The sequence below is a fragment of the Delphinus delphis genome, chromosome 9, assembly GCF_949987515.2.
Source record: "Delphinus delphis chromosome 9, mDelDel1.2, whole genome shotgun sequence".
Taxonomy (NCBI): domain Eukaryota; kingdom Metazoa; phylum Chordata; class Mammalia; order Artiodactyla; family Delphinidae; genus Delphinus; species Delphinus delphis.
This window is the reverse complement of record NC_082691.1, coordinates 61,271,663-61,297,359: the sequence shown is the minus strand read 5'-3', so window position 1 is coordinate 61,297,359 and position 25,697 is coordinate 61,271,663. Positions and strand designations below refer to the sequence as shown.

At 44.2% G+C, this 25,697-nt stretch overlaps 2 protein-coding genes and 1 pseudogene across 3 annotated transcripts in view; 1 reads left to right on the top strand and 2 right to left on the bottom strand.

Moving 5' to 3' along the window:
* The window catches only part of MTURN (maturin, neural progenitor differentiation regulator homolog), a 31,041-nt gene extending 21,287 nt beyond the window's left edge, over positions 1 to 9,754 (bottom strand). Inside the window, exon 1 of one of the 2 annotated variants that reach the window (XR_009520629.1) lies at positions 9,213 to 9,754. Coding sequence is in view for 1 of the 2 variants with exons in the window: in XM_060020668.1 (XP_059876651.1) it covers positions 9,213 to 9,374 (162 nt within the window). In the remaining variant the exon portion in view is untranslated. The remainder of the gene's footprint in view (positions 1 to 9,212) is intronic. The other variant, XM_060020668.1, reaches the window with a different exon arrangement.
* Positions 9,755 to 13,789: 4,035 nt separating this feature from the next.
* PLEKHA8 (pleckstrin homology domain containing A8) overlaps positions 13,790 to 25,697 on the bottom strand; it is a 115,621-nt gene continuing 103,713 nt past the window's right edge. Inside the window, exon 13 of the mRNA XM_060020665.1 lies at positions 13,790 to 14,036. Within this exon, the coding sequence (XP_059876648.1) occupies positions 13,999 to 14,036 (38 nt within the window). The 3' untranslated portion in view covers positions 13,790 to 13,998. The remainder of the gene's footprint in view (positions 14,037 to 25,697) is intronic.
* LOC132431350 (protein FAM32A-like) lies at positions 23,043 to 25,190 on the top strand (annotated as a pseudogene).

The window sequence follows — 25,697 nt, the reverse complement described above, 5'->3', positions numbered from 1 at the left end:
GCATACCCTGCAGAAAACCCCCACGCTTCTGGGCCATAATCTCACCTGCTCAATTTTCCATCAGATCTGCTCATACGTGGTAAAAGCGGCATTGGGATCAATATTCCCCCACCCATGATTTCCACCGCCCCCCTTCTGGTGCCAGCTACGGGTGGTTTTAAAACAGGAGGAAGGAGAAACCGAGAGCCTATGTAACCCTTACCTTTGCCTTCAGCACTGGCTGAAGGATTAATTAGGCATAGTTTGTAACTGCTTACTTGGAGATATTCTTTACCCAGATTAGCCTGTGATGATAAATTTACTTCAAGATGAAATGAATTCAGGAGAACACACAGAAAAGTCATCACTAAGTCACCAGGAAACAAAGGCTTTCTGAAAGCTCACCTTCCCTTAAAATGCTTTAAGAGGGCATCATCGTACCCAGGCAACACTTTGCAATGTTAACACTCGCCAAGAGGAGACTGATTTAGGTTTTATTTTTTTCTTAGGGCTAGACAAGTGGGGTATTTTTTCCCCAAATGAGGATATCCATTTTAGCACATCTTTAAGACTAGGCTAGTTTCTCCCATAAATGTTCAAGGATCTGGAGTAAGTCCAAGAAACAGGCTTGAGAGATGGAGATGCAGAAGGCCCCTGCATATCTGAGCAATGGAGGGGGCACTGAGCTACCAGGATGACATCGGGGTATCAGTCAGGTACCAAGAATCACTGTTTAGAGGGGCCTGAGCAATGACAGCTCAACGTTGGTGAAAAAAGTGTAGAGGAGAGGAAGATATTTGGCAGATGAGAGCAAGGAGTAGGGACTAGGCAGCAAGAGACACGATCAGTTTGGAGAAATGGTCCATGTCAAGCACTTGCCCCTCCTATTAATACAAATGATGAGAGCATCACCCCAGAAAGTCATACGCCCAACACTCAATAAACATATTTCACTTCCTTCTTTCTCACTGCAGGATCTCCAGGAACTAGAAAGAACTTAAAACACTTCTCAGATCCAAGAGAGAACAACAAGGTGCTAATATGCCATCTTTACCACCCAGTTATCTGTGTTTCATAGATGTGAAGGTCCATTTCCGACACGTGCTGCTCTAATTCCAGCAGACTTCTAGAGCAGCTATCGCCTTGACCTAATAAAGATCACTTCTAGATTCTCCAACCTTAGAGAATAGCTCAAACACGATTCCCTATTAATTAGAGGCCCTTAAAGTTGTTGAGCCTCTGAAATGCCATTTATATAATAGTCTCTTGCATTGTACAAAAACGTAAGAGTACAAAGCGCGTTTATATCCGTTACTGCACTTGATTCTTAATTAGTGGGGATTCTGCAAGACCAATAATAAAGTCCCACTTTATATAAGTTCAGCTCAGCACCCATTTTCAAACTCAAATTTTAAAAAGTTCAAGCATATTTCAAATTCTTACCCAAGTTAGAGATGGGGTTAACACCTAGCACCACACGATGGAAAATTTTAAGCCTGCCTTCCCTAGACTTGTTGTGAAGATTAGAGAAAAAGTAAAATGTTTATTTAGTGCCTGGCACAGTGCCTGGCTGGCAAATAGTAGGTATTCAATAAATGGTGGATGTAAGTCGCCTATTTCCCCTTTTGCACCTGCAGGAGGATTGGGGGGAGGGGCTTCCACCTGCCACAAGGCTAAATCAGACACCCTATGTGACTTCACTGAGAACGCTATCCAAGGCAACTTGGGACACAGTTCATTCAGAAGCAGGTGTATCTATGAAAACCTTGCATGGCTATTTTTAAACTACATGTTTTTAAAAAAGTACTTCAAATTACAAAGTAAACTAAGGAAAGTATATCACTCAAACAATAACAGAATCACAGAGTATCCACCACTGCTTGGTAATCAGTTTATTCAGTCTGAGTGTTTCTAGGGCATCTATAGCCTCATGAGGAGATTATCCATGCCACAATTTTCATTACTCCACTTTTGGAGTTGTTGATTTATGAATATATTGGAGAAGAAAGACTTAACACCTGCCAAAGGGCCTTATGTCCAGTGTGCCTAAATCTCCTTCCCGTGGCTGTCTAACTCATCCTGAATTCCCAGTAGTGTTGGTTTTGCGGTTTAAAAAAGAGTTTTAACTGAAGCCCTGCCCAAATGATAACGTGAGGGAGCAGGGGATTTGGAGTAAGAGAGGCCCAGGTGTCCACGGCCGCTTAAAAGACATCACTTGCTAAACGTTAATTGTTTCATGTCCATTGTATCTCATGATAAAAGGTATTCAGTTTTATTCATTGAAACTGTCCCCTTCTAAAATTAATCAAGACAGTCAGCATACAAGATAAGATGCACTAAAACTTAAGTCTGCAGTTGAGAACATAAAGACAAAGGGGAAACAACGGAAGAAGAAGAATGTAAAACCAAGTGAGATTAGGACCAACAGTGCCGGTAGACAAGCCTGGCACTTGCCACGGATGGAACACAGATATGCCTCCACTGCTTTCCAGAGGCCTATGCTATGCAAAGAAAGACACGCCATCAGTGCCCCGAGGCAGTGCCCACATATAAAACAGCCCAGCTCTTCAGAACTAACAGGAAAGGGACCAGGGACAGGAGGGTTACCACTCAGGAAAATAGAGAGGCCCATTCCAAAACCAAGGGAAGGCAGAGAGAGCATGCGGCGGCTGGGCTGAAGCTACTGAAAGCAGGATCTGGGGTCTAGTCTTGTACAAAGACAAATGGGCACTTGAAGACCCACAGTCCTGCACCACAGGGCGTGGCTACAAGGCCTTCAACTTGGAAAATATCAAGCATATGTAACCAAACACCCACTTTGGCCACGAAAAAACTATAGCAGGGGGTCAGAGAACCTATGGCTTTGAACAATGTAATTCCCTGGCAAATATAAATCTGAGGACAGAATGTACTGAATTTCCAATAGGGTAGTTGGAGCCAAGGCAGATTGCAGGCCTGGACTATTATAATAGGGGAAATGCCAAGAAAAGGCTTCGCAAAGGAGGGGGAAGCGGTGGTTCTTAAGCTTTAGCTTGCATCACAATCACCTGGAGGCTTTATTAAAACACAATTGTTGGGTCTCACCCCAGAGTTTCTGATGGGGGATGGGGCTGAGAATTTGCATGTCCAACAAGTTCCCAGGTAATGCTTCTGCTGCTGGCTCTGGGACCGCAATCTGAGAACAAGAACCAGAATGGAACTTTGACTAACTCCATATTTGAGGGTGGGCGTTACATCAAAAAAAACCTAAATGTCATTACTGACTAAAACCACCTCGAATCTTCAGGATGGCATGGGTTGCAGTGAAGTGGCCCCCCTTGTACCTACCTTGAGCAGCCTATAGATTCCTGCTCATTTAGAGCTGAAAATCCCCAGTGAGAACTCTGATTTCAGCACACACCATCTGCGGCCGTTCTTTCTGTTATTAAGTTGGGTCAGAGTTTATTATCAAAGCTCGCCCAGCTTAAGACATTATAACAATGTCATCTGCAAACAGGAAAATGAGCGCCTTTCTGTTTTCTGTAGTATAGATGAGAACATCCAGCTTACCCAAAAATGGAAGTAGATCATCGAGGTAGTTCAATCCCACAAACATCTTACTGATCAGCCTGTGTGCTCCTACTGTTCTGCCACTTGTGGGGACGGCGCTTGACTTCCTGGTGCCTAGGCAGAGCTGGGGGTGGCAGGGGAGCTAAGAACACGCCCGTCGTCCTCCCAGGACTCAGTTATCTGTGTCAAAGGGCCATTGCCAAGGGCCTCACTCTCACTGCCTGGGTTTTCTGCTGTCAGCAGTACTAGGGAGTGCATTTTAAGTCGGTGCAGCTTAACACAAAACTGACTGCTCTCCACAGAAGAGATGGTATAAGAGGGTAAGAGCTACAAGCCATCTCATGCCAGCCAACGTATTTCTGCCCAGGGAAGAGCATGGCTGGCCACACCTACCACCTGCTCTTGGTGTCAAACACTGCTCTGTTTTACCAAGGAGGAAACTGAGGCTCAGAAAGGTTAAGCAACTTGTCTGTGGTCACACAGGAAGCAACAGGCAAAGCCAGGATGTCAAGTGAGGTGTCATGCCTTCAACCTGAGCCTCAGCTCCTTCCTTTGTAAGTCGCAGAAAATAATAATACCCACAGGGTGGATATAAACATTCCATGAGATAATCTGTAGATAACCCTGCCTCTCATTTGGCAGGGGCCCAATGAGTGCTTATTCCCTCCTATTTGAACTTATATTAGCAGAATTTTACTCTCCTCAGGATTATCACCCATGAATGATGAAGGGCATATCTTTTTCCCTGAAATAATCTCTCTGTATGAATAATGCATGGCCACTGTGGAAGGCATTACAGTCTACCGCTATTGCTCATTTAATCTGCAAATAATAATGTGATATAGGTATGATTATCCCCATTTGACAGAAGAGGAAACTGAGAATAGAGTTTGAATTTAACAAGAAAGTGCCTTCTTTCCACTATACCACCATGTAAACATGATGCAATCCCATTCAAACAAGTTGTATTTTCTTTCTCCAAAATGAAAAGGTTGTTATTTAGTCACATAGTTAAGAATAGAGACATGCCTAGGACGAAAATGGAGAGAGAAAGACATAGGCACAGGCACACATATAAAATTAAATCACACAGTCCCTCTATAAATAAAACATTTTTCTTCAATACTATGACAACTGCTACCTTTGTTTTTGCATTGAGGAGGGATTAAACTCTACAAAACTGTGGACCCAAACATGTCGTGGACAGTAAGGGAGCACCCCCCTCCTTGTCGGCAGTGCCCAGGCACCAGGGAGGGGCCGGGCAGTGCACTTTGAGAGCTCCTTTCTCCTGGCCTAGGCGAAAAGGGAAACAGCTGGTGCTGCCATGCCCAGGAGCACGTGTCCCTCTGTCTGGCTGGCATGTTAGTGGCTGCCAACACTCCATTCCTCAAGCCTGACCGAGCTCTCAGGACCTTCTGAGCTGGCAGAAGAGGGGAGCACACTGACTGTGTGAGCTGTCGGCCACTTCCCCATGACACCTGAAGAGCCAGGCAGAGTAGCTACGTCCCTGAACTTCCAGCACACACAAGGCACTGGCAGCTTATCCCAGGACCTGAACTCCTTGGCCATCCATGGAGAGAGACCTGAATCAGGGCAGCAGTTTGGAAACGGACTGCAGGGACAGGATGGCCTGTGAAGCAAGAAGGGGAAGGAGTGCACAAGGGACCCAGGAGCTGCCAAAGAGAGGGCAGACAAAAAGAAGTCCTTGTTCCTAGGCCTCTGGAGCCCCCAGCCTGATGCTGCCTGGGGTACAGTCTGCAAGGCAGAAGGCACAGCCCTCTGGGCTTTGGCTCAAGTCCTGGCTCTCTTACTTCTTAGTGGCATAGTCCTGGATGAGTCCCTTAAGCTCATTAGCCTCGGTTTCCTCACCTATAAAATGGGGACATAATAATACCCACCTCAGAGAATATTTGTGAGGCTCAATAAGAAGTAGCCCTGGAACCCACAGGCTGAACTGGGTCCCCTGTTGTCACTCCTGTGGTGCTATATAATCACTACAAGGCTACCGTTCAAGTTGCTCTACCGTCTATTAGCTGTGGGAAAGTTAGTAAACCTTGCTGGGCTTCACTTTTCTCATCTGTAAAGTGGAGATAATTACAGGGTAGTCTGTGAGATTACTAAGATTAAATGAGTTCATATATGCAAAGTCTGACACACAGTAAATTGCACTTAAGTGGTAGTTGTCTTTGAAGCTGTCACTCTTGAAATTTAACATCTATCTTCTACACTAGACTGTTAGTCATTCATTCTTACAAACATGGATTGAACGCCTATCACATGTTTGACACTGACACTGTTCCAAGCGCTGCAATACAGTGATAAGACAAGCTCTCGTGAAGCTTCTAGACTAGTGGGGCAGGCAGAGAATAAACAGAGGACTATCAAGTGCTGATGAGCGCTATGATAAGAATAAAAGGGGGAGGGAGGGAGGATGTGGTCAGGAAGGTTTCTCCCAGGCCACAATGGCAAAAAGGAGCTGGCCATGTAAAGACGTGGGGGAAGAATATTTTAGGCAGAGGGAACAGCAAACGTAAAGGCCCTGAGGCAGGAATGAGCTTGGCTTGTCTGAAGACCAGAAAGGCCAGTGTGGCAGGAACACAGTAAGCAAGGGGGAAGAATGGTCCAGGATGAGGTCATAGAGGTGGCAGGAGACAAATCATGTGGGGACTTGAAGCCAAGAAAGCTTAGGTTTTATTGCAATAATGGGAAGTCAGTTTAGGAGAGGTAGGGAGTGGTGAGAACATGACTTGGATTATATTTTAAATAGATCCAGAGGGACTGCTGTGCAGAGACCCTGCCAGAGCCACTAATATCATCACCCCCACTTTAGGCATGTTTCCCAAACAAGTCTGCTAGGGAGGTATTAATATCATCCCTATTTTACAGATGTGGAAACCAGGTCAGAGAGGGGTTAAATAACTTCCCCCAAGGCTCAAAGTTAGATGTGGGGAGCTGGGGTGCAAACTCGAGTAGCCTGACCCCCAGAGCCTGTGCCCCTAACCATTATACAACACTGCCTCTTAGATGAATAGAATGGCCCCATTCTAGGTAGCCCTGGCCAAGTGCAGAGTGAGCCCTCAATAAATGTCTGTTGAATGAATGAATGAATGAATGATATAAAGACAACCTGTAAATTGAGAATTGCTATGTAAATATTCTTATTGTTAACAAATCCTTCAGATTACATTCCTTTCATCTCAAATTTCTTCTAATGTTTAGCAGGTTTTCCTGGGGAAAGGAAAAGAACAGAGGTAGGACATTTACTTCATGTCTGAGTTCCCTTAGCTAGAGGCAAACAGCACTTGACAAATCTGGCCTGGGACAGATTAGAGATGTTTTGGGTGAAGAAAACTCCAGTGGTTGGCATCTTGTCCATTATGGCCTCTAGAAACTGAAAAAGTTCCAGTCTACCCAATGAATTACTCCCCCCCACCACGCCCACCATTATCTTTCTTCCCTATCTATTTCATTTAATTGTCAGTGAATGAATGCTTTCAAAAGAAATACTTTCAAGCACTTTACTCATACAGGTGGGAAAACATTTAAAATATAATATGGGTGGCCTTGAAAAAGGCCTGATATACTTAATGTTTCTGAATGATGGTTTGATAAACATATTCAAGGCAAGAGAATAGCCTTGCTTTTCTCTACCCACTTATTCTCTTTGGATATGTCTCCTGCAGTGCCAGCAGGAAGGCTGTGTGGAACTCTCCCCCATAAAATCCGGAACCATGAGTGATTCTTGTCCCACCTCGAGCAATAAAGAGGGGGAAAGGTCACTGGCAGTCCAAGGAAGTCCAGGGCTAGAAGGGACTCCTAATCAAACCCTAACACTGCAGTTACTTGGACCCTGATGCCCTTTCCACTATATCCCTGGAGCTTACTTTTACAATGGAGTAAATCCCTTTTTAATGATCTCCCACTGACAACACTAATTTACTTATTTTAACTAGTTAATAGTGTTCTTACATACATTTATAGTTTACTTGCTCTTCACAAGTACCTATGATGGAGGCATTCTGATTAACCTCATTTTACAGGTGAGAAATTGAGGCTCTTAAAAAAGAGACAAGTTCTAAACTCTGGAACCCCAGATCTCTGACCCAAATTTGTGGGGCCCTTGCTGTGCAGTGGAGACTATTAGGTGCTTTATCTATTTGATCACCTGGGGGTTGGTATTATACCCATTTTTTGGATGTGTACACTGAGCATCTGAAAACATTAAAATGCATTTGACCGGAGTCACACAACCAGAACTCAAATCTGGCTGTCCCCCAATGCCATCCCTTCTCTAGAGTGTGGCAGGGCTGGGGCCAGGTGGGTTGTTCACCTTTGCGGGGTGGGGTGGAGGTGGTGGGAGGGGAATGCTTCATCGACAAGTCATACAGAAGCCTTCATCTCTCTGGGGCCAAGAGAGACAATCTTGCTGTCTCTGTAACTCCTTCTCGAACTTCCCGTGGGTGGTAGGGGCGCGCGACAGCTTGGACCTCAGCCCAGCTTTGTCTCACCCCACCTGAGGAGCCAGCGCCAGGCCTCGCTGAGGCGCTGCCCCACCTCCGTCCGCAGGGGCGGCAGCAGCGCCAGCTCCAGGCTCAGGCCGGCGACTCAGGCCGGTAACCTGAGCCCACAGCCGCCTCCATCTTACATTTGGGGACCATTATTTTTTCCTCGTCCTTACAAACACTTCATGAAGCGCCATCGTCGCCCAGTCTCTGCACCTCCCAGCCCAACTCCCCGGCCCTCTACATCCCCTTCCTAAACTACCAGCGCCAAGATCCCAGGTGGGCGCAGGATGCAAAGTCGAGGTTTTGGACACCGCAGTTCCAGGTCCCGGTACCTCCGAGCCTGGGGCAGGGCGGGGAGTGGGGTGGGGAGGGGGAATTCCCCCTCTTCTGGAAAAACCGAAGGGCTGTGGCAGGGCCGAGACCGCCGCCTTAGCTGGACAGAACCTCTCGGGCTCCAAACACCTCGTTGGAAGCTCACAGAGAAGCAATGGAAGCACGAGAGGAAAGGGGGATAGGCGTGCCTGTGTGTTTGTGTGTGTATGCGCACGCGCGAGTGCGTTTTTAAGATCCGAGGTGTAATTCCGCAAAGAAGGTTCAGGAGATGGGGCATCGCTAGTGTGGACGGAGGCTTTGTGTCCAAACACCGCTGAGAATAACATGGGGGAGGGGGACGGGAGCGGGTTCTCCCCGGCGGGGACAACTCGAGGAGTTGTGTCTGCGTATTTAGAGGGTAACGGGGTTCCTCACCTGGGCGGGACGCCTGGGTGTAGGAAGCTCCCGACTCAGGATCCTGTGGGAGGGGAGGGTCCGTGCGCCCGGTCCGCGCGCCCTGGCCCGCACTGGTGCGAGGCTGAGACACCCCCGGAGATGCTCCAAGCCGAGCACAGCGCTCGAGCCGTGGGGTCGCGTCCCGGAACCAGCCCTCTCTAGCCCGGCTCCCCGGATCCTAAGGACGCCCCTGCCTGCCGCCTACCGGACGCACCCGGAGCGCTGACCCCAACGGGCCGGGCCCGAGGGCTCCCCCGGCGGAGCGCGGAGCAGCTGGGTGCGCCGCGGTCAGCCGGTTACGCCCCCCCACCTCCCGCCCCACCGCCTCGCGGCGAGGGAGCTCGGGCGCAGGGAAGCGGCGGCGAGTCCACACTCCCGCGCGCTGCGGCGGTCCCTCCCCCAGGCACTCACAAAATTGTCCCCGCAGCCGTTGTCCGGACACAGCACGTAGAAGGAGACGCCGGGGTCGGCGTAGAAATCCATCCTGCGCTCGGTCTCCTCGGTGGCGATGAGCTCGAAGGGCGTGTTGGAACACCATTTCTCCGCAACGTCAGCCAGCTGCTGGAAATCCATCCTGGCCCGCCGCGCCCGTTGCTCCCTCAGCCTCCTCACGCGCCGCACGCCTCCCGCTCCCTTCGCCGCCCGCCCTCCTCTCCTCGGGCGCGCTCCTCCCGGGCGGGCAGCGCGCGGCTCTGTGGGCTCTCGGGCAGGCGGCGGGGCCGGGCGACGCGGGTTCCCTCCAGTCCCGGGGCTCCTCCCGGCGGGGACTGTTTACATGCTGTGTGTAACGGGGTGGGCGGCGACCAGGGACAGCGCGGCGCCGCGCCCGGCTCCTCCCCGCTCCGCCTCTCCGCCCGCCCCCTTTCGGGCAGCCACCGAGGCTGGCGCGGTGGCCGGGCGAGGTTGGCTGTGGGCGCGACCGGGCGGGACCCGGCGCGGCGGGAGGGACCGGGCGCTCCGCGAGCTCCCCTGTTTCACCTCCCCCCCCTGCCCTTTTTAAAAACTAACCCGGATCATAGCTGGGCCCTCCCGAACCCAGGGCCGCCCCGGCCCGTGACGTCATGGGCCCCAGCCAATCAGCCGAGCCTGAGGCCAGCGCCGCGGCCTGCGAGCCCGGTGACGTCACAGCGCGGGCCCGAAATCCGCGGCTCCCAGGTTGCAGTGAAGTGGAGTTATGTGGATCGCGTTTTTCTGCCGTTGGAAGGCCGGGAAAGCGTTTTCCCCAATGCGACTGAAATGCAGGAAAGCTCACAGAATTGCAGATAACGTGTACCTTGTCTGAGGCTAGCAATGGAGGAGCTGACAAAACCTAAGGGAAACAGAGCTTTTCTTTTTCAGAAATCACAGCTCTGTTCTCTGATCAACGTAAAGAAATGTTTCCCATAAATACATTTACTAGACACTGAAATGAATGTCCATTTGGAAAGGAAGATGAAAGTTTTGGGATTTGGGGGGTTTGTGTGTGTGTTAACATAAAGCTGAATATTTCTTAGAAATAAGCCTTATAAGACTAGCTTGAATAGTAGTCACCTTCAATTCATATTGTATAACCTAAAATGATCAACTGCTAATTTGGGAGAGAAGAAAATACATTTTAAAACAGGAGTACAAGGCCCAAAGAGTGCACCTGTTGAACGCTCACTGGCTGCCGGGGAACAGACAGGCATTGCTGGCTTGCAGAAAATGCGTTGGACAGAGCCCTGGCCGGCAGGAAGTGAACGACTAGTAGCAGAGACAGGCTAAATAGCATTCATTCTACAAACATTTAATCAGCTTTTGTCTTTAAAGTTTGTCTTCTGAACCAGGCACTGTGCTTTCCTTAGGGATGTAAATATGAATAATATGTAGTTCCACCCTCAAAGAGCTGGCAGACTAGGGAAGGGAAGTTCATGACACCACAAACCCATTGACCACACCACTTCCTCAATAGAATAGATGCGATTCTGGAAAGTTGTTCTTCTTCCACATCTCTGGGATAGGAATTCTTTTTCCCTTGACTTCCCTTAATAAAACCAAAGCTGTATTCCCATAGTGAAAGTAGAAAATCCAGTTAATCTTTTGGTAGAGGAAGAGGTCACGATAGTGATCAGCCGAAAGGCATCCTGGGCATTGCATCCTATCTGATCTTTTTCCTGATGGGAGTTGTCCTTACCTGGAAGTTAATGCTCATGTGTAACAATTTCATGACTTCGTAATTTCCGAATCCCTTTAAAACAGTTCAGTTCAGTGAACATCCCTGGAGTATCTATTGAGTACCAGACAAAGATGCACAAGGCCCAGTTTTTGCCATCGAGGAATTTACAGACTGAACTAGGGAGGATTCTAAGATGACCTTCAAGATCCCTGTGTACACCAAGATTCCTGGTATACACAGATGTTCTCCCAATTATTCAAACCACCACTAATCTAGGCACTGCTGTGAGGGATTTTGCTGATGTAACTAAGGTCTCAAATCAGTTGACTTCCAGAGAGGGAGATTGTCCTTGGTGGGCCTGATGTCATCACGTGAGCCCTTACAAGGGATTGGGCTTTTCTTGGAGATTCAAAGCATGAAGTAGATTCATCGTCAGTGAGATTCTCCACTAATGGCTTTGATGATGGAGGGGGCTGCTCTCCTGGAGAGGATTCTAGGAGCTCAGAGCAACCCCTGACCACCAGCCAGCAAGGAAATGAGACTTGAGTCTTACAACTGCAACGACCTCAGGGAGCTTGAAGGTGAATTTTCTGCAGAGCCTCCAGAGAAGAGCTCAGCCTGACTGATAGCATGACTTCAGCCTTGGGAACCCTGAGCAGAGAACTCAGTTATGCCGTGGCTGTGCTAGAAATTCTGCCTTACAGAACTGTGAGCTAATTAATGGGTGTTGTCTTAAGTGGCTAAATTTGTTTTAATTTGTTATGCAGCAGTAGAAAACTAATACACAGGACAATGAAGGAGACAGACACAAGAATAAAAAAATTCAATACGCTGTTGTGTTACAAAATGCTGCTTTTTTCTTTCTTTCTTTCTTTTAAATAGGGACACCTCAAGATAGAGCAATTGTCCTTGTAGTCTTACCTGGTTCTGCCACTTAAAGCATTATATGCATTAGTCTGGAAGTTTCATAAAGGAAGAGATTCTTTAAATTTGGAACTAAAATATATAAAAGACACCGCTTTTCTTCTTTTTGGAAAGGAGGGAGTTTTACAAATACATGTGTTTTTAAATCCATCTATCAAGTTTGCTCCAAGTGATGGATGACCATAATTACAAAGTTTTATTTTATTTAACAAATACTTTTTGTCAGAAGATGAAAAATTCTCAGGATGAAAAAGAGAACTCTGAGGCTTCCCTGGTGGCACAGTGGTTAAGAATCTGCCTGCCGATGCAGGGGACACGGGTTCGATCCCTGGTCTGGGAAGATCCCACATGCCGCAGAGCAACTAAGCCCATGCGCCACAGCTACTGAGCCTGCGCTCTAGAGCCCGCGAGCCACAACTGCTGAGCCCATAAGCCACAACTACCGAAGCCTGCCCGTCTAGACCCTGTGCTCTGCAATAAGAGAGGCCACCACAGTGAGAAGCTCGAGCACCGCAAGAAAGAGTAGCCCCCGCTTGCCACAACTAGAGAAAGCCCGTGTGCAGCAACGAAGACGCATCACAGCCAAAAATAAATAAAATAAAATAAAATAAAAAGAGAATTCTGAATATAAAGCAATTGTTCAATAAATTGAATAGACATCGTTGGTTTCCTTAGAAAGGCATTGAGTTTAAAGAGCAGAAACTTGAGTTCTGGGTTGATTCCCACCTCAGTGACTTTAAGTTTCATGTATTGATAATCTGCAATTTACTTAATTGCCCTGAGCCTCAGTTTTCTCTTCTGAAAATGGTGACAATAAGTGAGATAAAGTATGTAAATTCCTTTCTCCAGAACCTGGCACACAGTAAGAACTCAGTAAATGCCATGATTACTCTTAATCTGCTTCTTGGGAATGATTTGTAGGAAGATCAGCTGATGAATTTTAAAAGTAAAATTCAGGAGTGACATGAGGGTGATAGCATGGTGAGTACTGATCACAGATGATGTAAAATATTTTTTCCAAGCATTTGGAGCAGCGTTTCTCAATAGCAGCACTATTGATATTTGGAACTGGCTCTTTCTTTCTTGTGGGCAGTTATCTTTTGCATTGTCGGATGTTTAGCAGTATCCCTGGCATCTACCTGCTAGATGCCAGTAGCATCCCCCCCCACTCCCCCTGCCACTGTGACAACCAAAAGTGTCTCCAGACATTGTTAACTGTTCCCTGGAGGCCAAAATCACCCCCACTTGAGAACTACAGATTTAGAGAGAAAAGTCTTGCACTTTTTATGGAAAGGGTGCTCATATAAAACAGTGGAAATTAGTTCTGGAAAGTGCATCTACAGAGGCTGCTTGAACCTAGGTTTCCTTAATGCAACTGGAAAAGTCAGTTGCTTAGACAGGAAGCCAATAAGTCACTCTGCTTCCCTCCTGCTTGGACAGAGTCCTGTGAGGCTCCAGGTACAGGGCAGTGGTCATTCCGGAACTTCAGCCAGGTCTTTTGTGTAGCCCAAGGCTGAAGGAACATCAGGGACCCCTGAATCCCCTTTCTTTCTCTTTTTTTTTTTTTTTTTTTGCCTTTGGCCATTGTTCAGAAGTAGAAGGAAAATTAAACCATAGCCCCATTGGTGGGCAGAGAGTTGTTCAGGCTTCATTGCATTTAGAGAAATGTTTCTCTTCTTTTACAGTAATCTAGACTTCACTCTTTCTGAACACTGTCTTTGGGAGATGTGTGTTGTTAAGGAGAGGAGGCATCTTCAAACCTGGCTGGGAGGTCTCAGAAGCCCGAATCAGAATTGCAAAGCCCACCCAAGATTCTCCCACTCAAGCTGACTCTTCCACCCACCCCTGTTCCCAAGTCCTCTGTGGCTTTTATCCTAGTGTGAGTAAGGCTGACTTGGATATATAATTTTACCTTTTATTTACTCCCACATTGTAAGTGCATTTAATTAGCCCTACCATCTGGTGAATCTGCTTCATCCACAGAGGCTCGTGGTCATGTGGCACAAGGAACGAGGCAGAAAGGGAAGTGTGGCTGGCTCCACATTCACCCTTTGAACCCAAGGTAGTTGCATTGTATCGTGAGGGACTGTAGCCGCCAAGCTCCAGGAGGTGACCGTCAGTAGAGTGGTGTGTGATTTGTCACAGCAGTGATGGGAGAGGTGAAAGGACTCCAGGATCTGGAGGCAAAAACCCCCAAGAATTCAACATAAGAGGGATGAGAGCCATCCCCACGTCTTCCCAATACACTCAGGAGAGGTGACACTTGGGCAGTGGGGTGGGGTGGATAAATAGAAGGTAGTCGGGTGAGTTCAGCCTATGCCAAAGTTTATGTTTCATTGTAACTGGCGTTTGAAAAAAAAATTAAATTGGAAGATCAGCAAAAATGAAAAATCTACATAAATGGGTCACTGTGACCCAAATACCCCACAAACCTCAGGAGAAGAATTTTCTTCAGCATTCTTGCCCTCTGGCCAGAAAAATTCATTCTGAATTTTGTTTCTGAATCTGTCGATCTTAACTTCTACAAAATCATTTCTTTCTTGTTATCCCTCTAAAGGCTTTGCATCTAGAATCTGAGGAAGCTTCGGGTTACATAATTTCGCTACATTTGCCTTCAAAGCATGTCTACCTGATCAAATTCCCTGATAAACATTTTCCTTTTATATATGTCAAAGAAACAGAAATTATTTTTATTTTATTTTTATTTTTTAAAATACATTTAAACACCTCAGCATTCTATTTTGTTCAGTCATTCCCCTCCTTGCCCTTACTCTCAACTATAATAGTTTCTCATGTTCCCTGTTTCTAAACATTTTCATTGCCTTCTTTCCATATAACACACAGAACTCCCTTTTCAGCGATATCTCTTTGGTGGTGCTGAAAGAGAAACACAGACTTTATGGTGGCAAAATGGTTGTTTTTTTTTTTTTTTTTTTGCGGTACGCGGGCCTCTCACTGTTGTGGCCTCTCCCGTTGTGGAGCACAGGCTCCGGACGCACAGGCTCAGCGGACATGGATCACGGGCCCAGCCGCTCCGCGGCATGTGGGATCTTCCCGGATCGGGGAACGAACCCGTGTCCCCTGCATCGGCAGGCGGACTCTCAACCACTGCGCCACCAGGGAAGCCCAAAATGGTTGTTTTAATACTTTTCTTTTCCCTTTCTGATCATGATTATAGTTCTGCCTTTATTTTATTTGTCTGCTGAGGCTTATTAGCACCTCATTACATTAGCTCATTCTCTAGCGAGGTGTCCCAAGAGCATTACTCCAGAACTCCTACAAGGATGTAGATTTCCCTCTGGGAAAAGACATGTATCCAGGAAATTTGCTAAACCAGAACCTGCTGTCCTTAAATTAGCAGACTGATCTTTTATGATACATCCACTTAGTAAGATACAATGATCTGGATGACAGGAGAGCTTGCTTTACTCCAGCCTTGCCCCAGACAGAGAGCGTGCTTGTCCTCAGCTGCAACGCCAGCAAAGTAGTTGATAGAACGAGTGCAGCTAAGATTTGTGACACAAATGGAAGTTGGGGTGTTAGAAAGACTTCAATTAATTAATTAATTGTGACCTTGGATAGGTTACCTAACTCCTGTGAACCCCCATTTCCTCATCTGTAAAAACGCAATAAAGGTATATTCCTTGTGAACTTGTAAGAATTTGAGAAAATAAGTATGTGAGTGTGTGTTTAATAGGGGAAGACAGTGCAAAGATCAGCATGAAGTTTTTTAGAAAGTGAGAAATTTGACAATATATCTAAAGTCCTGATAGTAGTGGTCCTTGGTCTATAATGTGTGTAGAGATATTGATTAAGTTTAGGTTTCGTTAAATTAAGTATGCCTGTTAAAAAATTTAAGATGTAACAGTTAGAAATTGCCTTCAGCTAATAATAAAAATCTTGACTAAAGTGACTTGAACAAAATCAGAGTTGGTTTTTGTTTCATATGAATGAAATGTGGAGGTGGGCAGTTCAGGGCAGATTTGGCCACTCCTTGGTCATCAGGGGTCGGGCTCTTTCTGTCCTACTATCCTTAGGGTGTGGCTTCCATCTTCAAAGTTGCCTCAGGGTGCATCATGGTTTTTGGAGTTCCAACTATCACACCCACATTCCAAGCAGGACAAAGGAGGGAAGGACAGAGGAACATAGGCCAACTGTCATTATTCTTTTAATGAGCCTTCCCAGAAGTTCCAACTAACTTCTCACACACTGTTTCCCTTCTATCTTTGAGGGATACTCAGAAATGTAGTTTCTCAGCAAGGTTTATTTCCCAGTTTCGTTGCTAAGGAAAAAAGGGAGAATCGCTATCGCAGAGACCTCGAGCAGGTTCTGCCATAAGGGTAACCACTAAATATTAGAGAAAGAATGAGAAACTCCCAAACAAATAGAAAGGAAAATGGGGACCAAAGAAAGTCCATCGATCCAACAGATGGCGGGAATGGAATAAACAGAAGCCAAGAAAAATCATTCTAATGAATGATATACACAAAATAAGATGGAGTAAATAATTCCAGTGTTTAAGCGTACTCATAATCAATGTGAAAGGACTTAACCCACAGATGAGAACATAGATTGTCAGACAGGATAAATCAAACAAAAGTCATCCATATGCTGTTTATAAGAGACACACTTAAGTTATAACAGAGGAAGTGTGAAAGCAAAGGACTGGGAAAATATGTAACAGGCAAATTCCTGTTAAAGGATAATGTTTTTAAAAGATAATATCATGATGCTTATATAAATAGAGAAGAAAACATCAAAGATTTTATTTAACTCTTTAATTAGTGAGGGAACTAGTAAGTAAAAGAGAATTCAAAGTATTACACTTTTATAGTTAAATCAGGAATGAATACACAAATAGATGCAAAATTGGTTAACATCCACAGGGTGATAATCAATTACATTTCACTGAGCACAATTTTTATATCGACGGAGAAAAATTATTTGCATTGCTATCATTTTTCTATAAGACAGCTCAAAGACAAGGAAAGGCACAAACTACAGAACCTGAAACTCAGCGGGATGTGCTCTCAAACAATGCTTAATTTTCCATTGAAGACACCAGGGAACCTTTTGCTCTGTTAGTCCTTCACAACGTTCCCTAGTGTCCCCTCTCCTTCTATGATCATAACAATCTCAAAGGAAGATTACTCTTTTTTTAAAAAAATTATTTATTTATCATTTATTTTTGGTCGCACTGGGTCTTTGTTGCTGTGCGCAGGCTTTCTCTAGTTGCGGCGAGCGGGGGTCCTTGTTGTGGTGCGCGGGCCTCTCATTGCGGTGGCTTCTCCTGTTGTGGAGCACGGGCTCTAGGCACGCGGGCCTCAGTAGTTGTGGCTCATGGGCTCTAGAGTGCCGGCTCAGTAGTTGTGACGCACAGGCTTAGTTGCTCCACAGCGTGGGGGATCTTCCTGGACCAGGGCTCGAACCCGTGTCCCCTGCATTGGCAGGCAGGTTCTTAACCACTGTGCCACCAGGGAAGCTCTCGCAGAAAGATTATTCTTAAGTTTGACTGGCAAGATCCAGGTCCACAGAGTAATTTGACCAACTACAAAATTAATTTTTGTCTTGAAGTTTTCATAAGGAATCCCAGAATGATCTCTTAAAAGATTTGCTCTCCTATGGCTAGGAAATTCTTGCCATCAAATTATGCCTGCAGTATCTATAAATTTGGGTGAATTTCTTTCCTCTTAAAATCTTCCAAATTTCTTAAGGCTCCTGGTCTGCCAGGAAGTAACCTTCCTCACCTCCTGTGAGGCTGGGATCCTATAAGCCAGACACCACCCAGTTTTCCTAGGAGGGCTTTGTAAGTGTCAGCGCCATAAGCCACGTCAACCTTAGCTCCCTAAAAGCGGTTGGTCATATCTGATGAAATAAGCATCATTCTCAAATATGGCACTCCAGGAAAGGCCCTGGTTGTACAATCAACTCATTCAATTGTATTCTGGTAAGGAGAAGAGATTCTTTCTGAATCTTGGCAAATAATTATATTGCCATGAAAAGCATGGAGAATCAGTAAGAGTTTCTGAATTCTGTGAGATCAGTGGTGATCAAATATAATTTTTAAATGTTCCATTTCAGTTTACAAAAGCAGAACCTACTAAATTTTATAGGTTACAAATAGCTTAAGAAGAAAGAAAAGGGTTTATTTATACAACCAGAATATAGAACACTGAAATAAAATCAACATTCCAAAAAAATAACCACAGTGAAATTTTCCTCATCAGTTCACTCAGTCTTATGTAATTAATTCTTATTCTCTGAGCCTTGGGTTTGTAGTCCTCTTGACTAAAAACAGTCCTGGAGATCTTGATTTGGTCCACTGGTATGGTATGAAAGTTATCTAAGAGATGCCAGCTCAGAAGCATGTACACTAGAGGCTAAGTTTTAAAGCACTGATAGCCTGAAGTACCTGGTACAGTCCTTTTCTATACTGAGAAAAGACTCTGAGACCATCCTTCTCGGTTGAAGACAAAATTGGCCTGTAGCAGGACTTCCCTGATGGTACAGTGGTTAAGAATCCACCTGCCAATGCAGGAGACACGGGTTTGAGCCCGGGTGTGGGAAGATCCCACATGCTGTGGAGCAAATAAGCCCATGTACCGCAACTGCTGAATCCCGCACGCCTAGAGCCCGTGCTCTGCAACAAGAGAAGCCACTGCAATGAGAGGCCTGCGCATCGCAACGAGGAGTGGCCCCCGCTCGCCGCAACTAGAGAAAGCCCGTGTGCAGCAATGAAGACCCAATGCAGCCAAAAATAAATAAATAAATAAATTTATTTAAAAAAAAAATTGGGCTGTAGCTTACAGCAAAGCCTTCAGGCAAGCATCAGAGTAAAATAAAAACTACTTGTAGATGGCAGAGACTTAAAATGGCTATGTTTAATTTATAACTAGTAACCTTCAAATGTGAAAGGTCTGATGAGGGGTGCCTAATAATAATGCAACCCACAAGGAAATTTGGTTGTTTCTGTAGCATGCCAAAGAAAGATAATAACGTCACCCCCCTGGCAAAAAAAAGCCTGTCCTTAAGGATAATGATTGAGCTTACATTCAAAGATATCTGATTCATTAAAATGGAGAAACGTAATTTTATGGAGGAAAAATCTTGAGATATAATGTAATGATCATAAAACATAATATACCAAGAATATACTAAGAATAGCAAGTAAAGAGATTCAGGAGTAGGGCCCAGACCTCTGTATTTTTTATAAAACTCCACAGGTAAGTTTGATGTGCATTCCCATTTTGAAAACCAGTAGACACCAGGTTCAAATTAAAGAAATAAGACTATGGCCAGGCCAAGGTAACATGTTAATTACTGAAATTATGATTGAGACTACACTGTTGTATAACTATACTGTTGTCGAATGTCATCAGGCAAAGTATTGCCAGGACTCTGATAAACACAGGAAAACACGACACACCTATTTCATAAGAGTTTTGATTAGTATTTTCCTTGAGGATAAAAACAGAACACGGGGGCTTCCCTGGTGGCGCAGTGGTTGAGAGTCCGCCTGACGATGCAGGGGACACGGGTTCGTGCCCCGGTCCGGGAAGGTCCCATATGCCGCGGAGCGGCTGGGCCCGTGAGCCATGGCCGCTGAGCCTGCGCGTCCGGAGCCTGTGCTCCGCAACGGGAGAGGCCACAACAGTTAGAGGCCCGCGTACCGCAAAACAAACAAACAAACAAAAACAACAGAACACGGACAGACAGGGCATTGACAAATCTCCAGGGATTTCCTGGAAAGCGTACCATTTCTGCAATATTTATATTAACAATAGTTTATCTGTACAAGTTTAACCTAGGGAAAGCTGAGCTCCTCTTCTGATCTGACAGCTCTACTCATGCAAGTCCTACAATAGTAATGCATTAAACAAATCTAGCGCCTCTCTTTTTACAAGGTGAAAGAACAAGGCTTTGTGACTTCCAGGGACCCTCTAGGGAACCTCAAGATTGTTTTAGATGTAAAAGACATCTTGATTTTCTGTACACTTTAAAATGGCTAAAATGGTAAGTTTTATATTATATATATTTTACCACAATAAAAAGATTTTTTTAAACATTTAAATTACAATTAAAGAATGCCCCCACCCCGAATCCTGATTTTATTTTACTTTTTCTAAATTTAAGATCTAAGTTTTGGGGAAATGAAAATAAAAAACTTATCAGAAGATATTTGGATACTTAATTAAGATGGGATCATGGATGACTTAGAAACAATAATTGATTACCTATTTAATTAGAGTCACAATAAACATAGATGGTAGCAGGATTTTTAAAAATCTATGTTCTTTCACAAGTGAAGAACCTTGGTTCTTTTTCTTCCTTAAATAATCAAGAATATAGTGAAGTCAACATAAAGCACAGGAAATTATTCTGGTAAAACCCAGAATCTTTGGTTACACAGCAGGTAATGATAACCTTTACATTGTAGGCTGAGGCATTACTCAGTAAATCAAGGCAACAAGCCTACCAAAATTGGGCAAACTTTGCTAAGATTTTAACACATTACAGAGCTACTTTTCAGACTCGAGTATTAGAAACTAAGGCAAATAAAATGTAATTTCCAAGTTCTGTCTTTCATTATCCGTTTTCCTATTCTGAAACAGACTGACATTTTACTTTAGAACAGATCTTAGGGGGGCTGCAAGGTCAAAACTAATTTTATTATAACACTAAGATGTTATCTATGTTAACATGCAGTGCATTAATCATTGCTGGTGGCAAATGAATCAATATGTATTTTTAAAAGTTCTCAGTTGCCACCTTTAATACAGTAAATGTCGATAAGTTATAACCCACATAACCAAAAGTCGCTGGGGCCCTCAATAAATCATGAGTGTACAAAGGGGCCCAGAAACTAACAAACAAAAAAAGTCCAAGAAGTACTGCCTTAGGATAAATTTATTCCTTTTCCTTGGAAAACAAAAGCACATCTACAGTTGTACATCTATTTATGATAAAAGCTCTCTAGAAAGTGAGCATAGAGGGAACCTACCTCAACACAGTAAAGGCCACGTATGACAAGCCCAGAGCTAACATCATACTCAGTGGTGAAAAGCTGAAAGCATTTCTTCTGAGATCAGGAACAAGACAAGGATACCCCCTCCTGCCATTTTTATTCAACATAGTCTTCTTGGAAGTCCTAGCCACAGCAATCAGACAAGAAAGAGATAAAAGGAATCCAAATTGGAAAGGAAGAAATAAGATTGTCACTGTTGGAAGATGACGTGATATTATACATAGAAAATCCTAAAGATGCCACCAAAAAAAACTACCAGAGCTCATCAATGAATTCAGTAGAGTGGCAGGATACAAAATTAATATAGAGAAATCTGTTGCATTTCTATATACTAACAATGAACTACCAGAAAGAGAAATTAAGGAAACAACCTCATTTACAATTGCATCAAAAGAATAAAATACCTAAGAATAAACCTGCCTAAGGAGGTAAAACATCTGTACTAGGAAAAGTATAAGACGCTAATGAAAGAAATTGAAAATGACACAAACAGATGGAAAGATATACTGTGCTTAACCCACACACTTATGGTCAATTAATCTATGACAAAGGAGGCAAGAACATACAATGGAGAAAAGACAGTCTCTTCAATAAGTGATTCTGGGAAAACTGGACAGCTACACATAAAAGAATGAAATTAGAATATTTTCTAACAACATATAGAAAAATAAACTAAAAATGGATTAAAGACCTAAATGTGAGACCAGAAACCATAAAACCCCTAGAAGGAAACATAGGCATAACACTCTTTGACAGAAATCATAGCAATGTTTTTTCAATTTGTCACCTAAGGCAAAGGAAACAGAAGCAAAAATTTAAAAATGGGAACTAATTAAACTTAAAACGTTTTGCACAGCAAAGGAATCCATCGACAAATGAAAAGACAACCTACTGAATAGGAGAAAGAATTTGCAAATGATATGACTGATATGGGGTTAATATCCAAAAATGTATAAATAGCTCATACAACTCAACATCAAAAAAACAAACCACCTGATTTAAAAATGGGCAGAAGGGGACTTCCCTGGTGATCCAGCAGTAAGACTCCATGCTCCCAATGCAGGGGGCCCGGGTTCAATCCTTGGTAAGGGAACTAGATCCCACGTGCATGCCACAACTAAAGATCCCACACACCACAACTAAAGATCCCACATGCCACAACTAAGACCCAGTGCAGCCAAACAAATAAATAAATAATTTTAAAAATAATAAAAATAAAAGTGGGCAGAAGACCTGAATAGATATTTTTGCAACGAAGACATACAGATGGCCAACAGGCACATGAAAAACTGCTCAATATCATATATCATCAGAGAAATGCAAATCGAAGCCACAATGAGCTATTACCTCACATCTGTCAGAATGGCTACCAACAAAAAGTCTACAAATAATGTTGGTGAGGATGTGGAGAAAAGGGAACCCGAGAACACTGTTGGTGGGAATGTAAATTGGTGCAGTCACCATGGAAAACATTATGGAGGTCCTCAAAAAATTTAAAATAGAACTACCATATGACCCAGCAATTACACTCCTGGGTATATATCTGAAGAAAACAAAAACACTAATTTGAAAAGATACATGCACCCCAATGTTCACAGCAGCACTATTTACAATTGCCAAGGTATGGAAGCAACCTAAGTGTCCATCAACAGATGAATGGATAAAGATGTTGTGGTATATATATATATATATATATATATATATATATATATATATATATATATATATATATATATATATATATATATAGTGGAATACTACTCAGCCATAAAAAAGAATGAAATTTTGTCATTTGCAGCAATATGGATGGGCCTAGAGGGTATTATGCTTAGTGAAATAAGTCAGACTGAGAAAGACAAATACTGTATGATATTTCTTATATGTGGATGTTAAAAAACAAAACAAGCTAGTGAACATAACACAAAAGAAACAGACTCACAGATAAGAGAACAAACTAGTGGTTATCATCAGTGGGGAAAGGAAAGGGAGGAGGAGAAAGATAGAGGAAGGGGACTAAGAGGTACAAATTACCATGTATAAAATAAATAAGCTATAAGTATGTATTGTACAGCACAGGGAATACAGCCAATATTTTATAATAACTCTAAATGGAGTATAAACTTTAAAAATTGTGAATCACTATGTTGTACACCTGAAACATGTAATACTGTAAATCAACTATACCTCAATTTTTAAAAAGCACATACAGTTGTATTTCTTTGTCGCTATCATTCCTAGCGTAGCCTCAATAACTCTTTTTTTTTTTGGCTGTGTTGTACGACATTCGGGATCTTAGTTCCCTGACCAGGGATCAAACACGTGCCCCCTGTATTGGGAGCATGGAGTCTTAACCACTGGACTGCCAGGGAAGTCCCAATAACTCATACTAATTAAACTTTAAACCACAATAATTAACTTCCATTTATAATGACCCAAAGATGTATCCTCTCTGTAGCATATGAAAATAAGAAGCAAAGTATATAAAATTAAATAGCGGTTACTAGTCCACATTTTGGTATTCTAACTTACCTGGTTGTATATACCAGAAAGCCAAACCAGCTTAAGCAAAAAGGAAATACACGGGGTCCGGTAACTGAGAAGTTTAGGAGTGGAATAACTTTGGCATGGTTGACTCTACCTGCTCAAATAAAGTCACTGGGCATCTGTCTCTTTTCATCTCTTGGTTCTGTTTTCCTCTGAGCTGGCCTTGTTCTTCAGAGCCGTCTGCCTTCTCATGATGAAAAGAAAGTCCCTAGCAGCACTAAGCTCACATGATCTTTAGTGTCTAACAGCTCAGAAAATGGAGATTCAGATCATCTCTTTTAGTATCTGATTATTCTCCCTAAAAGGTCCTTAAGTAGCTCTACTTGGAGCAGAAGCCCATCCCTGGGCCAATAGCTGACTCCAGAGGTCTGGGATATTCCAAATGCTCAGCCTGGACCACCTGCCCACCCCTGTGATCATTTAGAATAGGGAGCAGGTGTTCTCTGCCCCAAGCATGATGCTCACTGTTTTCATGAAAAGGCAGTCTTGAAACTTCAGCAGGGCGCCATGGAGGCCTACGAGCAGATCCAAAAGGAGCCCCTGAAGCTGAAAGGCGTGGCAGAGCTCAGAGTGACTAAGCGGAAGAAGAAAAAGAACAAAGACAAGGCGAAACTCCTGTAAGCGACGGGAACAAGCAAAAAGAACGAGGAGGAGAAGTGGCGCAGCCTGGACAAGCGGACACTGGCCCAGGTGGCCTCTGAGAAGAAGCGGGAGAAATGGCAAATGGAAAGGATCCTGAAGAAAGCATCCAAAACCCACAAGCAGACAGTAGAAGACTTCAGCAGACACCTGGACACACTCACGGAGCACTATGACGTTCCTAAAGTTAGCTGGACAAAGGAGCCTCCCCATCCGGGGTACGGAGTAGCATCGAGGCAAAGTTGGGATTATGTTTGGTGCCTTTGGCATTTTCTAGAAATAGTCTCTTACACACATCCTTACGTCTTCTGCTTGAGACAGTGCTTTTCAAAACTGTTATGTCCTCATTCTGGAACTTGATTAAAGTAAGACTGTCCTTTTACTCTATTTTGATTTCTCGGTAGGACGTAGAAGAGAAAGCTTTTAGCTTGGAAAGTTTACCCAGAGATTAAGGTTATTTCTGTGTAAGTGCTGTGGAAAAGTGTTTTTACCCCCGAGTTGCATCTGACTCTTTGACAGCCAGCCAGCTGGCTTTGCCTAGATGAAACCAACTCCAGAGACGAGGAGCTAATGCCAGCGTGGCCTGCAGCATGCAGACCGCTGTAGGGCCCTGCAGGGGCTGCCTTTCCAAGCTCCCTCTAGCTTGGGGCTCATGCTCTCCCGTCCAGGGTCCAGGGAAGCCACTTGTAGCTTCACGGCCTTCAGACTACCTCCTCAGCCACCTGGCCACTGAGACAATGTGGCCTGGGAAACAGAACAACCACCTAAGGCAAGGATGGAGCGTACATCTTGTCCCTTTCTGAAGCTGTGGCCAGTGTGTAGCCTCTTCCCCCAATGTCCCCATTCCAGACATATCTAGTGGGTGTTGCCACGGCAGACATTGCCAGTTGAGGACTGAATTCTTTGTAATGGAACCCAGACCCAACCTGCCTTCCTACCCTCCACCCTGGGCTCCAAGCAGTTCCCCGTATTTATTCAGAGTTGGCACATAACATGTTTGGCGTTCCTGGCCTCAGGACACCTCAGGTGTGATGGGACCAATGCAGAGCTCCAGAACCAACAGACATGGGTACAGTTGAAAGGAAGGACTGAGGTTCCCATGCTGGAGAGCCAGGATCTTTGAGGGCCTATGTGTACCCACCAGATGAAGATCAAATTGCATGTGCTATTGGGAGAAAGTGTGTTGACATAGATGCTGAAAGAATAAGAAAGTCAAAAAAGAAAAACCAAGTGTTGGGTTTGGGACTGTCATATGTGAAAGGCAGAATAAAACAAAAAAGGTATTAAAAAAAAAGAAAAGGCAGCCTTGTTTAGCAAAAAGAACACTAAACTGATATTCAAAATACCTTGGTTTTGCTTCTGCTCTGCCACCTCCTAACTGTGTGACCTTGGGCAGGCAATTTCACTTCCTCAGACACCAGTATTTTGTGGTATAGAGTGAATGGGTTGGATTAGATGATTCCAGACTTAAATGTCTATAAATGTGTTTCATTAATTCAGAAAGAATCAAGGTTTATTTGTCTGTCTGGGGGCTCAAAACAAGATGTAGAAGTAAGTTCTAGTAGTCCTAGTCAATAACAGAAACTTATTCAAGCTAGGTTAAGCGAAAGAAAAAAAAGTCAGGAGAACT